The sequence below is a fragment of the Procambarus clarkii genome, chromosome 38 (assembly GCF_040958095.1).
Source record: "Procambarus clarkii isolate CNS0578487 chromosome 38, FALCON_Pclarkii_2.0, whole genome shotgun sequence".
Lineage (NCBI taxonomy): Eukaryota > Metazoa > Arthropoda > Malacostraca > Decapoda > Cambaridae > Procambarus > Procambarus clarkii.
The window spans coordinates 14276633-14292480 of NC_091187.1; the positions used below are offsets into that span (position 1 = coordinate 14276633).

General features: G+C 44.3%; 1 protein-coding gene and 1 long non-coding RNA gene across 9 annotated transcripts in view; one reads left to right on the forward strand and one right to left on the reverse strand.

The window, feature by feature from the left end:
• LOC123771905 (uncharacterized) overlaps nt 1-14099 on the forward strand; it is a 48132-nt gene extending 34033 nt beyond the window's left edge. For all 6 annotated transcript variants that reach the window (XM_069337751.1, XM_069337752.1, XM_069337755.1 and 3 more), the window contains exons 7-11: nt 9190-9426; nt 10005-10194; nt 12139-12324; nt 13096-13341; nt 13885-14099. In XM_069337751.1, coding sequence (XP_069193852.1) covers nt 9190-9426; nt 10005-10194; nt 12139-12324; nt 13096-13341; nt 13885-14075 — 1050 coding nt within the window. In that variant the 3' untranslated portion in view covers nt 14076-14099. The remainder of the gene's footprint in view (nt 1-9189; nt 9427-10004; nt 10195-12138; nt 12325-13095; nt 13342-13884) is intronic.
• A 69-nt stretch (nt 14100-14168) lies between these two features.
• On the reverse strand, nt 14169-14855 carry LOC138372387 (uncharacterized). 3 transcript variants are annotated; one of them, XR_011230821.1, is made up of 4 exons: nt 14719-14855; nt 14591-14653; nt 14339-14527; nt 14169-14275 (listed from the first exon to the last, which is right to left on the reverse strand). It is a non-coding gene; the product is annotated as an uncharacterized lncRNA (long non-coding RNA). The 3 variants fall into 3 exon arrangements; XR_011230820.1 differs by having other exon boundaries at nt 14339-14485; nt 14570-14653; XR_011230819.1 differs by having other exon boundaries at nt 14339-14443; nt 14507-14653.
• Between the last annotated feature and the right edge of the window lie 993 nt (nt 14856-15848).

Below are 15848 nucleotides of genomic sequence, written 5' to 3' on the forward strand. Positions count from 1 at the left end.
GGACCCTTCCCCTTTTGAGTTTTGAGGTTCCTGAGTCTTCCTGGCTGGTGGACATCACTTTGTTTTTGTTTGGAGCTTCGCTCAGCTTTTGTTGTATCCGCAGGCTTGGGTGGCGTGTGGTGTCGACCGAATTATGGATGTTCCTGGGGCCTCCCTTTTGTGCCCCTCATGGCTGCCTGCTTGCTCTGCTGGTTCTCTGAATGTGTGGTGTTACAGTCTCCCCAGCTTGGTGCCTTTTTGTGATAATTACTTCTCTGGATGTGGGTCTCGTGCATGCCCAGGTGTCTTTGTTGGCCACCTGCCTCGAGTGTCGGCAGGAGGTATTGGCCAAGTCTTGGGTTTCTTCATGGGCCCTGACTCTCTCTCTGTCTGCCTTCCCCTTGTCTCCTCTCCTCTTTCCTTGGGGTGCGGGGGGGGGGGGATAGTTACAGTTTCTCTTTGATGTTTCCACTTGTAGGTCCATTTTTAGGCATCCTTTGTTCTCAGTGGCCTCACTACCAGAGCTTCAGATATTAACACTAAGTAAAGCGTCCAGCACTTCAACAAAGACGATAACATCATTTTTATTTGCCAACATCCAGGGTATAAAGACACGCAAGTTCATTTTATAGCTGGCCTCCTACATGAGGCAAATGCAGTGTTTGCAGCCATAATGGAAACTCTCACAAAGGACTACTATGATGGTGAAATATGGATTTTAGAATACAATCTTTTCAGATGTGAAAAAGGTTTCAGATGACGGCGGGGGTTTTATTCTTCTGGCCCCGGTGGGCGGTTTGTTCGTTTGTAGCTGGCTTCTTTTCTGACGAAGAATGAGTCAGTTGGGTTCCAGAGGGGTCCTTTAGTCATTGATGTTTAGTTGGTTTGGCTTGAGGTGCATCATGTGCTGTGTCTGGTGGTGGCTCTTCGCTGCTACCTTCATGCCACCGATTCTGCCTCGGTGGATGTGTTGTGGATTGATCCTCTCACCGTGGCCTCCCGTTGCAAGGTTCGTATTTCTCAGATCACCCGTGTTGATCTGAGTGCTATTAAGTCTAGCCGGTCTGCAGTCTACCTTCGCGCTCATGATGGTAGGAAATATGCTGCTTTCTCGGCTGCGTTTGCAAATATGTCTTGGGCTGATATTCGAGCACGGGAGTTTTGAAGGTCGACAGGGTTCGGTATCTTGGCAATGTGCTCAGGCCCGAGCGTCTTTGTGTTGCTTTGGGTCGCGTCTCTCGGCTGAAAGTCTCGTCTTCGTCTTAATTCCTTCGGTGCTCCCTCGTCCCTAGTAAGGGTCTATTTGTTCTTCTCTGCGAGTAGTTAGCTTCAGGGAGCCACAAGGGGGGTTTTCCGCTTCCCCCAGAAAACTGGAGCGAACGAGCTGGTACTAGATTCATGAGATTTCACTCCTTTGTTTACATTGTTGGGGAAGTTCTTGAATCGGCGGTTCTTGAGGCTACGTTCTCGATTGAAGCAAGAAGTGGTCTGTTTTGTCTCGCTGATTTTCTGGGTGCCTTCCTCGGTGGTGGTAGAAATAAATACATGCCACCGCTCCCTGCGCCTCTGTTGAGGAGCCAGGTTCTGGCTCTGGTCCCGGGTAGGCCTATATAACTATCCTCATCAGTGATAATATATAGCTTCAGGGGCTCGCCCGGAAATTGGCATTTCATCACATTCAATGCTGTTTTTTATTTAATTTGATGACTTAATCAGAAACGTCCTGGGTACGATTTCATGGCAGGACGAGTCGTTTGGGCACGAATCCTTTCCCTTGATGCATGTGCTCACCAAAAAGTAAATATGTATCGTGCTTCATCAAGAAATATGGCAGACCTCTGTGTGTACACGCAACCCGTTCTCGCACTTTCGTATAGTCAATATTGACTTATTAAATACGTGCATATGTGACATACCTATTATAGGTATAGGTTAAGTAATAATTGTAATTATGAAGCAATAAGATGCTTATCTTAACATACTAAGAAGGTTAGGTAAGGTCGGTGTTTTCTATGAAGCTTTTCAAGGTAAACTAGTATGTTTAGTATGTCACATATGCACGTATTTAATAAGCCAATATTGACTGTAAGAAAGTGCGAGAACGGGTTGGTACACGCCATGATACTCGCATTTTTATAATCTTATCTCCGTCATGTGGTGTCTTCCCTGCACTAACGGCGCTACAAGGTCCCCCTCAAGGTCCCAGGCTGTACCTGAGATAAGGAACACAGTTCAGTTCACGCCACAAAGTTCCCCACCTCAGATGTTATGGTTTTACTGGCTGATAAGATCTACTGTTTATTGATATCACAACTACCGTGGCACGCAAGGTCAACTATTGCAAGCTTAAACTGAAGGGAGCCGAGGCCTCGTGTAGTAAATAGGAGGGTGGCGGTCAATAGGTACCTGGGAGTTAGACAGCTGCCACGGGCTGCTTCCTGGGGGTGTGTAACAATAAGGAGGCCTGGTCGAGGACCGGGCCGCGGGGACGCTAAGCCCCGAAATCATTTCAAAATTAAAAAATTCAAATGTTTATTTAGGTAAAGTACATACATACAAGGGGTGATACAAATATTGATGCATTTATAGATAGAGCTAGTACATACAATGCCTAAAGCCACTATTACGCAAAGCGTTTCGGGCAGAAAGATATTTCAAGATAACCTCAAGATAACGGTCTAAAAAATAGTGAAAAATATGTGTTATTGAAGGAGTGAGTGAGAGAGAGGTTTGGAACAATGATTCTAACACGAATCTTTCATATGTTTCTTTTAATTCTTTTTCTTCTGGGAGGAAGTTAAGAAAGTCTACCCCCCCCCCCCAATGTTTGTTTTAGTAGGCCTGGCGCGGTGAACTAGGTAAATAAACTTTTCATTTGTCTATCAAAACAAGAATCTGCCTTACTCCTCTGGTTGATTTTATTGTTGGTGCCGGAGGCGGCTAGTTTATTGTGCACCCCATACCCATCCTGTGAGCGGTAGCGCAAAAAATAGAGAGCACTAAAGGTCTTTATCAGACCCCAACAACGATTATTACATTAACACTTACACCTATCCTGCACACCTTATATTGTAATGTCAACTAGTTACAGAGATTGTTCCATTTTTCTCGCTAACCTGGGGGCCAGATTCACGAAGCAGTTACGCAGTTGGCCGGGCTGTGGTGGGTATGTGGGCCTGCGGGCCGCTCCAAGCAACAGCCTGGTGGACCAAACTCTCACAAGTCAAGCCTGGCCTCGAGCCGGGCTTGGGGAGTAGAAGAACTCCCAGAAAGCAGGTAATCAACCAGGCAAGTACTTACGAACCAACTGGAGCTGTGTGAGAGAGCACGGCCGACATAGGCATCGACAACACTCTTCTTGTGCTTGTCAGGCTCACTATTACCAATCAAACACATTCCTGTATCAGTTCCAGTGGTGTAGACAACAGTGTGGACGCCGCTCTTCTTTTACCAGACATCCAGGAAAGGCAGCTTTCCTTTCTCTCACTTTTAACAAGAACAGAACATTTTTTTTCGTTTAATTATACTCATTGTTTAGTTGTGTTTCCTGAAAAACATTCCGTCTTTAGACTTACACGGGTCTGTGTGTGTGTGGCCTTACAACATCTCTCAATGTTCACATTCAAATTTGTATAATTCGTTTTCTCTTATATGTCTACACTATAGATCACATTCAAATTTGTATATATCTACACTGTATTATATGACAGTGTCAGACCACGGACTTCTCAAGATGTATTAATATACGAAAGTACTTAAGGAAATTCCTGTTTCAATTTTCCTCTGTGGTCTGACACTGTCACATTTTTAATCATGTGTTTATTTTCGTGATATACACACACTGTATTATATATCTATACTATAAGAGAGAATGTCTGCGTGTTTGGCTGTCTGTTTAGAGTTGGAGGCAAGATGCCTGGTCTGGGGTATGGGATACACATAGGCCTGTCGGGTTAGGCCTAAGGTCAAATGTTGAAAGAAATATTATCCTCTATGGACACCCCCCCCAGGCGATTTTCATTGACTCGTGTGTTGAATATATGGTGTGATTCCCCTAGAGTTTTAGTGATCATATTGTGTTAATAAAAAAAATCTGGGAGACCCATGTAATTGTATACGTGTTTCTTAATAACACATTTTCTGGGGAAAGTCGGAGGGGGGGGGGGAGAGGCAGGGGAGGGAGCAAGAGGGTGGTCACAAGGGGGTCTAGGGAGACATGGGGGTGAAGAGAAGGAAAGAAGGGGGAAGAGACCCTGGCACACCTGTTTACCCTTCTATATATATATAGAAGGAGAGGGGGGGTAGGGTAGGGGACGGGAAACATCTCCCGTCACGCAGGGTGCAGTCGCACCTCCACAGATCTCCAGTATCATCTCGTGATACTGGTAATGGCTCAAAAGGGCCACCAGCTGGTCGGCCGAGCGGACAGCACACTGGTCTTGTGAACCTGTGGTCCCGGGTTCGATCCCGGGCGCCAGTGAGAAACAATGGGCAGAGTTTCTTTCACCCTATGCCCCTGTTACCTAGCAGTAACTAGGTACCTGGGTGTTTGTCAGCTGTCACGGGCTGCTTCCTGAGGGTGGAGGCCTGGTCAAGGACCGGGCCGCGGGGACACTAAAAACAAAGCCCCGAAATCAACTCAAGATAACCTCAAGAAAACCTAACCACTCACGGGCTATTCATGCCCGTGCCACCTTTTGGGTGGCTTAATCTTCATCAATCAATCAATCGGGAGGGTAGAAAGATGGGGGTGAGAGGGAGACAGGGAGAAAGAAGTAGGGAGGAGAGAAGGGGGTAGGGAAGGGAGGGGGAAGAAAGGGAAAGGAGGAGGATGTGGAGAGAGGGGAAAAGAAGAGGGGTTGAATGGGTTCTAACCAATTTGGTGAGAACTTTCTGACAAATGAGAGAGAGGGTTCTTGCAAAAAACGGAAGTATTTTCAGTAGAAACATTATTAAATCTGCTTTAATACAGATTACAAAATCATGTAATTTGAACATTAATTGTGATTTGTATAATTTAGATACATTTTTGATTGATCAGCTAGAAAAACTATTTTAGTAAAATCAATGATACAAATTTATCTCAATAATACCTTATTAATATTCTCTTATCTCATTAAACATATTGTTTCTCACCTCACCTCATTCCTGCCTATATATCCACACCACTGAATTGTGTGTGGTTGGATATATATATATATATATATATATATATATATATATATATATATATATATATATATATATATAGCTGGAGTTATATAATGAACTTCCTTCCAAGTCACACAAGCGACTTGAGAATGGTCCAGGACGGACCGAAACGTCGTCGTCTCTTCACCTTCTAGTGTGTGGTCTGGTCAACATCAACTTCCCTCCCTGCTCCCGAAGAAGCAGGGAGGGAAGTTCACAACTAAGTTCATTTAGTGAACTTAGTGAACAGGGAGGGAAGGAAGTGAACTACAGCTCCAGCCACTGCCACCGATATTACTCCAGCCTCTGGCATCACCATCTCTCTGCACTGGCAGATCTCCTGTCTGCTGACGCCCACCCTCTGCAACCTGCTACAGCTGCAGCTCCTACATTACCTATACAAACTGCCACTCCAAACCAACCACGTATTACTCCAGTTATACCTGCGACTACATCACCTGCATCGGTACCAACATCAGTTGCTCCTGCTGACCTCCACCTGTCTTCTGATGACGGCTCTACTGCCTCTGTTGACATGGAAGCACATTCACCACCCTCAGACTCGGAGGACACCACGACGATTGATTCTTCAGCAGTAACTGAGTTATATCAACAACTTGACAACACTACATTTGGATCTCCTGAATTCAGGCGGCTCTCCAGCCGTATATATAACACGAGGCATGAAGAATACTTGCAGAGTAATCCAGGAGCTACGGACATAGTTAGAAACAACATAATCTTCTCGGAATGCGATGAATCCACACTGGCAGCCAATCTTTTCCACAGGACTACGCAGAGTACAAGAAAAAATATCAAGTGATTACACGAAGCATGAAGAAGATAGAAGAAAGAAGACAGACGCAAGAAGAAGAAGAAGAAGATGGAAGAAAGTCGACACCACCAGAAGACAGACTGTCACCACCTAGAATGAAGGAGTACCGCCACTGCTCCTTTCCTGACCCGACTCAAAGCCTAGCCGGTTGTGAGGTTGTCTGAGCATCGACTCAAGACACGCAGCTGGGTCAAGCCCTGGTGGCACTTTCTCTACTCCTTCAGCGTTTCCTCTCACCGACTTCTTTGCAGCCGTCCCCACTTCAAGGCTCTCCCTGATGGGTATGTTATCCTGTATATTATTGTGTTGTGTTGTTGAAGTTCCAGGTACCTGCCTACTGCTGGGTGAACAACAGAGGTATTATTAGGAGAAAGAAAGTCCCCATTTGGGTTTGTTTATGCCCTTTTGTCAGCTAATAGATTCGATTGTGTTCAATAATCAAGACAGGAGACCAGTTGGCTATATCACATACGTCAGACCAGTTCTGTAATATGCGGCGCCTGCGTGGAGTCCTGATCTTGTTTAATGCAAAATAAAGTTGGAGAAAGTGCTGAGGTATGCCACCAAACTTGTTCCAAAACTGAGAGATATAACCGCTATGGGGTAGACTAATAGAGGTGAACATCACGTCAGGCAAAAGGGTTACGGGAGACATGATTACCTCGTACAAAATTTCCATAGGAATTGATTAGACAGACTAGTATAGGATATACTCCAACAAGGGGGACATAGATGGAAACTATACATAAATGAGCCACAGATAAATTACAAATACACTAAGAAATGATTATAAAAAAGCTCAAAAAACATTGAAATCTAGACATGAGCTGATTAAAAGGTTAGAGGCGGATCCAAAGAGCTAAACCTAACCACCAGCACAATTGTGTCAGTACAATTAGGGAAGTATGACTGCGGCGTAGGGCAGGAGGGCGTGCCAGCTGGAGCTATATAAGGACCCCGCCCGCCGGCGGGACAGCAGTGTCCCAACTGATCACAGCCGAGGTGCTACACTTCCGTCCTCTCCTTCACCTCAGCAAAGATGTTCTCGGTAAAGAATCCCGGACTCCCTAATTTGTTCAATTACTTCAATATGGACCACATCCCCATCTCATGGGCGTTATGCAATAAGGTTAAGTTGATTCAGGAACTGGACCAAATATTTCGTTAGCAAATAAATTTACATTTGCAGAGAATTAGCTGTATATACGTTCCATTAACCTATGATGTACCCACACATCCATGCAGGTTTTGTTTACCACAGACGTGGCCACACATTTGCAATGGTATCCAGAAATATATACAGTTTCCTTTGTCCTCCATGGCAAGGTTAGAAGCCTGAGTAGACATAATAGAGTGTAGTGGGGTAATGAGCATTCATACATACATACATACATACATACATACATACATACATACATACATACATACATACATACATACATACATACATACATGTATACATAGACATTCACATATATATTTACGTCTCTCCTACTGTCACAAGGTAACATAGCTGCTATAAGAACTAGTGTGTTAATTATGAAGCACTTAACCACAGAGTGTGATTAAGATGCTTTTACAACCATTAGCTTTAGTGACATCACAAACATTGTTTAAATGATGCATAAGATAGTCAGTCTTGGGTACCAGTCCAATATATCATCAAGTGTTCCAGTACTCATATAGTAATTACACAGTTCAGCATACCTCAGCCCAGGAGGGCGAAAGTCAGTCAGTATGAGACATTCTACAATATAATGTTCAAGAGAGTGCATGTTTTCTCTTTCACAAGTTGACACATTGTGTACTCGACATTTGGGTTTTGAGAAAGCTGCCAGATACGTCTATATCCCAGGCGTATTCTGGCCACTATAACATCACATTGCCGGGTTCTTGCTCTATTAGTCCCATATGTGAATGTCTCCTCACGATATCTATCATAATATTTAATGCTACAGGCCTTTGTGAATTTGTTAGGTGAATTTAAGATTTTTTTTTTTTTTTTTTTTTTTTGAGATATATACAAGAGTTGTTACATTCTTGTACAGCCACTAGTACGCGTAGCGTTTCGGGCAGGTCCCTGGAATACGATCCCCGCCGCGAAGAATCGTTTTTTCATCCAAGTACACATTTTACTGTTGCGTTAAACAGAGGCTACAGTTAAGGATTTGCGCCCATTAATCCTCCCCGGCCAGGATACGAACCCATCCATGAGAGTACCGTTTAAGTAGTGCAGTAGGCTGCGTGGAGAAGTTACAGACGCGCATGACCCTCCCTACACAACCCGTCCTCTTAATAATAACGTCACTTTTCGCTGGTATGCTCGGCGCTATGGCCAAATTTGGACGTAATTTGAAACGAAATCGACTCACAAAAGTGACGTACTGTTCCGTTTTCTGTTTGAGTCGTCCGGCTTACTCGGCCTGCTTAGAAAAGGGTTCGTTCCATTAACGTTTTTCATTGACAGTAGTGACGCACTTTTATAAGTATTTAAATTTGTTCACATTTCTTCAAGCAGTGATACAAGGTGCGTGAGCAGTTTCCCTGGCATGTTTATATTTGGTCAAAACCGCAAACAAATGTTAGGTTCCAGAAACACTTATAGTGTGGGTCGGAGAGTATAGTTCTTGAGTCTGATTGTGTTGAAGAACTTATAGGTTATGTGTCTCTTCTTACGTGGAAGTGTGACCAGAGAGGGGAATACCTGGTGTAAATTTCAATTTATCTCGGATCGATGCAGTTTTGTCAAAGATTTTGATACAACATTATAGAATATATTTTCGATTTAATCAGCAAGTTTGGTGTTGGCCTCAAGACCTATCAACCTCTGGAGGGTATTAAGGCTAGGTGAACAAAGGCATCATTTATAAGGAAATGTGTTTCGTCCTGCCCGGGAATCGAACCCTGGACAAATAGGTTGTGTGCCGACTGGTTTAATCATGAGAGGCCAAAGACTAGAGAATGACATAAATGTTTCCAACCACTTGGACTGCTCGGTAGAGGGACAACCTCGCTTCTTGCTGGCCGGCGTTCGATCCCCAACGGACCAAGTTGTTGGAATGTTCTATATAGTCGTATTGACTTAGTGCTTTCTCCTGATAAATTACCTGATTTAATGTGTCCCCCCCCCCCCCACAAGTACTGTGCTGGAGAACGGCGCTTAATTCTACTTTCCGTCACGGCAGAGAGTGAAGGCTTGGTGGATGGTGGTGGTGTGGGCGTGCGGGTGCTGGGGCCAGGAGAGCTTCACGCCCTACGAGCGAGGACCCTACAGCACCACCAGGGTGGAGGTGGGCTCCCTGCTCACAGTGGGTCTGGACGAGAACCTGGACGTGTGGGTGCCCACTGACGCCGGCACCTACAGTGTCTTCTATTTCCTGGACGGCTTCGGCGGCGCCATCCCCGGGATCGCTTACGACCAGGTGAGGCGCGGGACTCACGTGTGGGGCTCTGCCACGTGTAGGTGTGCCCGATTCCCAGTCCTTTTAGTGATATGAGGGTGGACTATTGCTTAGCATACTGGCCAGTGTCCAAAACATCATTTTGAGGCAATGGAGTGACTAGAACTCGCGACCTGGGGCCAGATTCACGAAAGGACTTACGCAAGCACTTACGAATGTTTACATCTTTCCTCAATCTTTGACGGCTTTGGTTACATTTATTAAACAGTTTACAAGCATGAAAACGTCCCATTTAACTGTTGTTATTGTTATAAACAGCCTCCTGGTGCTTCGGAGCTCATTAACTGTTTAATAATTGTAAACAAAGCCGCCAAAGATTGAGAAAAGATGTACAGGTTCGTTAGTGCTTTCGTGAATCTGGCCCCTGGTGGCTCCCAGATGTCAGCCTTAACCAACTAGCCACGATGGTATATCAGTTGACCAATCCAGAACTCTACTGAGTTCTCTGGGAAGTTCTTGAGGCCCAGAACCGGGGCCCAACAAGGGTCTGACAGTTGTATACTGTGTATGAGTTAAGAAATCTTGGGTGTTGTCTGCAGACGATGGCGCACATGGCGTCGCACGGCATGGCGGTGGTGGTGCTGTGGAAGATCGCAGCGCCCATCAACCCGGAGGACAGGCTGCCGCTCTTCACCTCCGTCATGCTCTGGGCCGAGGACCACCTCGAGAAGAAGCTCCACAACAAGGGCCTCAACGACACTGTTCACCTCGACTTTGACAATCTTGTTGGTAAGGCTCGTGGTCGGGGTTGAGGATGGGGCGATTTATAATATATATATGTCGTACCTAGTAGCCAGAATGCACTTCTCAGCCTACTATGCAAGGCCCGATTTGCCTAATAAGCCAAGTTTTCCTGAATTAATAAATTTTCTCTAATTTTTTTCTTATGAAATGATAAAGCTACCCATTTCATTATGTACGAGGTCAATTTTTTTTCATTGGAGTTAAAATTAACGTAGATATATGACCGAACCTAACCAACCCTACCTAACCTAACCTAACCTATCCTTATAGGTTAGGTTAGGTTAGGTTAGGTAGCCGAAAAAGTTAGGTTAGGTAGGTTAGGTAGTCGAAAAACAATTAATTCATGAAAATTTGGCTTATTAGGCAAATCGAGCCTTGCATAGTAGGCTGAGAAGTGCGTTCTGGCTACTAGGTACGACATATATATATATATATATATATATATATATATATATATATATATATATATATATGCGAACAAGCCTGAATGGTCCCCAGGACAATATGCAACTGAAAACTCACACCCCAGAAGTGACTCGAACCCATACTCCCAGAAGCAACGCAACTGGTATGTACAAGACGCCTTAATCCACTTGACCATCACGACCGGACAAAATGAGGTGATAGCCGAGGCTATTTGAACCACCCCACCGCCGGCACTCGGATAGTAATCTTGGGCATAGCATTTTACCAAATCATTTTGTCCGGTCGTGATGGTCAAGTGGATTAAGGCGTCTTGTACATACCAGTTGCGTTGCTTCTGGGAGTATGGGTTCGAGTCACTTCTGGGGTGTGAGTTTTCAGTTGCATATTGTCCTGGGGACCATTCAGGCTTGTTCGCATTTGTGTTCCTCACGTGTGCCCCAAAGAATGAGGTGATTTGGTAAAATGCTATGCCCAAGATTACTATCCGAGTGCCGGCGGTGGGGTGGTTCAAATAGCCTCGGCTATCACCTCATTTTGTCCGGTCGTGATGGTCAAGTGGATTAAGGCGTCTTGTACATACCAGTTGCGTTGCTTCTGGGAGTATGGGTTCGAGTCACTTCTGGGGTGTGAGTTTTTATATATATATATATATATATATATATATATATATATATATATATATATATATATATATATATATATATATATATATATATATATATAGTGGCTTGTATCGAGGTCCCAAACCTAAATCAACAGTTGCCTAACTCTCGAGTACCTGTTGACTGCTGGGTGAATAGAGGCATTAGGTGAACACACAGCCCGTCCTCTTTAGTTGCCACAACGGACAGAAAACGGAGTACCCTAATCAATCCTGTTCTATCCTATCAACCACACATATAAAAAAGAGTGTTTGTAAGCCATTATGCTTTATAGTACCCCTTTATTTGTCAGTTTGCGAGTTTGACGTCAAAATGCCATGTACTCTGTGCGAGGATGGGTTGGAACAGAGGCATTAGGTGAAAGGAAACGTTTCCAACCATTTCTGCCTACCCCGGGAATCGAACCCGGGATTTGTGAGCTTATGAGTTGAGAAAGGAACGAGACAATATGAAGGATGACATTTTAAGGTTTATAGAAAACTTGTAACTACTGTTTATATTGATAAAGGGGATACTTATTCAAATATTCTTTGTGAGATTCATGTGTAGAATCTCGTACATTTAAGGGATATTAACAGGAATCCCCTCCTTTCCTTACTCACTAGGCCATGATGTTGATGTAATGTTGAACCAACGTTGATTAAACGTCGATCCAACGTTGATTAAACATTGATACATCGTTGATTAAGCATTGATTCAACGTTGATAAAACATTTATACAAGAGTTAAATGTTGATCTAACATTTGTTGCATAATACCCTAACATACACTGCTCACTGGGATATGTGGGTTCCAGCTAGGCTATAAACTCACCACATTACCATCTTTCTTACGAACACAGTTGGTGGCCACTCAGCCGGTGCCCATGTGCAGGTGGAGTACCTGAAAACCACCTGTGGCAAGTTCAAGGGTCAGGTGTTTATGAGTCCCGTGGACGGCCTGCTGGAGTTCTGCATCACCCCGGGCGTCGCCCTTAACTACGTCATCCCGACGCTCCACCTGGCGGCCGGCCTCGATAATGTCCCAGGTGACCACCACACAACGAGTACCTACGGGCTCACCATAGCCCGTGCTACTTGGAACTGTTCCAAGTAGCGAATCTTTAACAACAACAACAACAACCACGCAACGTTCACACAACCACAATGTTATGTTTGATATTGCAGAACACTGTTGCTACAGTATTGGGTTATGAACAAATCCACAAGGGCCGTGACGAGGATTCGAACCTGCGTCCGGGAGCATTCCAGACACTGCCTTAATCGACTGAGCTACGACATGGTAAATCAGTCGATTAAGGCAGTGTCTGGGATGCTCCTGGACGCAGGTTCGAATCCTCGTCACGGCCCTTATGGATTTGTTCATTTGATGCATCACGTTAGTGTGATTTCTGTGTGTAGTATTGGGTTATGTTGTAGGGTAATGTTGCCACAATGTTGGTTTATGTTGTAGGATAATGTTGCCACAATGTTGGTTTATGTTGTAGGATAATGTAGGCTTATGTTGTAGGATAATGTTGCCATAATGTTGGTTTATGTTGTAGGATAACTGAATCTCGTGTTTTTATAATTATTTTCGCATGTATATGAGTGAGCTTGAGTGGGATGTGAATACCTGCTGCCTAGTATGGGCCACAGGGATTTACTGAAGTATTTCAAGAATAGGCTAGACATATATTTGAATGTATTTGGGTCGATAATACTAAGTCCTGCTTAGTATATGTTCCAATAGGCATTCTTCAGCTTCATCTATTCTTATCTCATATTGCTGGTGGCTGACCTGACTGTCTGTACCCCAGGGGTGAGCGGGTACCCGTGCGCCCCAGATGAAATCAGCAATGATCGGTTCTACGAGGCTATGGACCCGTCGTCTCAGCGCTGGTCCATCAACGCCACCAAATTTGGCCACGGTGACTTCCTCGACCCCCTGTACCAGGAGGCCCTCGAGGTGCTGGAGTTCTGTGGCTACAATCAGGACGCCACACCTGAAGAATTTGAAGCTTATAGACGCTACGTCGCTGGTCAGACTGTGACCTTCGTTAAAGGTGAGAAGATATGTCCCAGCACACACACACTTTGTTGCTACAACCTTGTTTGTTGCTACAACCTTGTTTTAACGGGGTCTAAAAGTTGTTGCATTGTTATAACACTTGAAAACTAGTATAAAATGATATGTATAATATACTTTTGTATTTTAATACTTAAATTTGTTCAAATTTGAAGTATTTTAGCCTAACAAGAACCGTTAGTTAAAACCACTTGTCAGCCTATCGTGCCTAAAGCTATTTAGGACCGAGTGCATCGCTTTTAATATCTCGTATGCCCAGGAATTTGGGATGAGTAATTTTAGGACAATATTATTTATATAAGAAGTGAGACGTTTGTATCTGTACGGAGACATCTCCCGTCACGCAGGGTGCAGTCGCACCTCCACAGATCTCCAGTATCATCTATAGATACTGGTAATGGCTCAAAAGGGCCACCACTTACGGGCTATTCATGCCCGTGCCACCTTTTGAGTGGCTTAATCTTTATCAATCATCAGTGTATCTGTACTTAAAGGTGAATGTTTTTGTCCCCCCACACAGCGCTGTTCTCGGAGGGTGACTGCGCCCAGTATCTACCCTACCTTGAGGATACAACCCGGATGATTGTGGATACTGTAGAACAGCACCAGAACCCTGTTGGTGGATGCCCCGTGGCTGGCTGTTCCTGGACCCCCCCACCATCACCCCCCACCACCACCCACCCCTCTGTCACTACATCCACCTTCCAGTAGATTATGTCCACCTTCCAGTAGATTATGTCCATCTTCCAGTAGATTATGTCCACCTTCCAGTAGATTATGTCCATCTTCCAGTAGATTATGTCCATCTTCCAGTAGATTATGTCCATCTTCCAGTAGATTATGTCCATCTTCCAGTAGATTATGTCCATCTTCCAGTAGATTATATCCATCTTCCAGTAGATTATGTCCACCTTCCAGTAGATTATGTCCATCTTCCGGTAGATTATGTCCATCTTCCAGTAGATTATGTCCACCTTCCAGTAGATTATGTCCATCTTCCAGTAGATTATGTCCACCTTCCAGTAGATTATGTCCATCTTCCAGTAGATTATGTCCATCTTCCAGTAGATTATGTCCATCTTCCGGTAGATTATGTCCATCTTCCAGTAGATTATGTCCATCTTCCAGTAGATTATGTCCACCTTCCAGTAGATTATGTCCATCTTCCAGTAGATTATGTCCACCTTCAAGTAGATTATGTCCACCTTCAAGTAGATTATGTCCACCTTCAAGTAGATTATGTCCATCTTCCAGTAGATTATGTCCACCTTCAAGTAGATTATGTCCATCTTCCAGTAGATTATTGTTCACCTTCCAGTAGATTATGTCCATCTTCCAGTAGATTATTGTCCACCTTCCAGTAGATTATGTCCACCTTCCAGTAGATTATGTCCACCTTCCAGTAGATTATGTCCACCTTCAAGTAGATTATGTCCATCTTCCAGTAGATTATGTCCACCTTCAAGTAGATTATGTCCATCTTCCAGTAGATTATTGTCCACCTTCCAGTAGATTATGTCCACCTTCCAGTAGATTATGTCCACCTTCCAGTAGATTATGTCCACCTTCCAGTAGATTATGTCCACCTTCCAGTAGATTATGTCCACCTTCCAGTAGATTATGTCCACCTTCCAGTAGATTATGTCCATCTTCCAGTAGATTATGTCCACCTTCCAGTAGATTATGTCCACCTTCCAGTAGATTATGTCCACCTTCCAGTAGATTATGTCCACCTTCCAGTAGATTATGTCCACCTTCCAGTAGATTATGTCCACCTTCCAGTAGATTATGTCCATCTTCCAGTAGATTATGTCCACCTTCCAGTAGATTATGTCCACCTTCCAGTAGATTATGTCCATCTTCCAGTAGATTGTGTCCATCTTCCAGTAGATTGTGTCCATCTTCCAGTATAATATATCCATCTTTCTGTAGATTATGTTCATGTTCAAATAGATGTCATCCATCATCCTGTTGATGTACTTCACAGTCCTATATCATCCTCCACAGCCCCATTGGCATGATGCAAAGCCCCGGGTCCGTTATCAACCGAGCTAAGACATCTTTCTCCACCTTGGAGAAAGCCTTAACCGACCACTACCTCCTGGGACGTCTCTAACTCCTCTAATATGATGTGATATTAATAACGTTCTGTTAATGATACACATGTTATCATATTGCAGAATAACAACATATGGAATAAGAAATAATTACTGTAGCGCCTTCAATAATCTCACGTCATCATCAGTCAAGCTGTTGACGGTGCAACCTGTCCCCCTAGCCAGCCTGTCCTCCTAGCCAACCTGTCCTCCTAGCCAACCTGTCCCCCTTGCCAGCCTGTCCTCCTAGCCAACCTGTCCTCCTAGCCAACCTGTCCTCCTAGCCAACCTGTCCTCCTAGCCAACCTGTCTCCCTACAAATAACGTCGCTTTTCGCTCGTATGCGTCACATAAGGCTAAAAATAGTCGTACTAGAAAACGGAAGCGG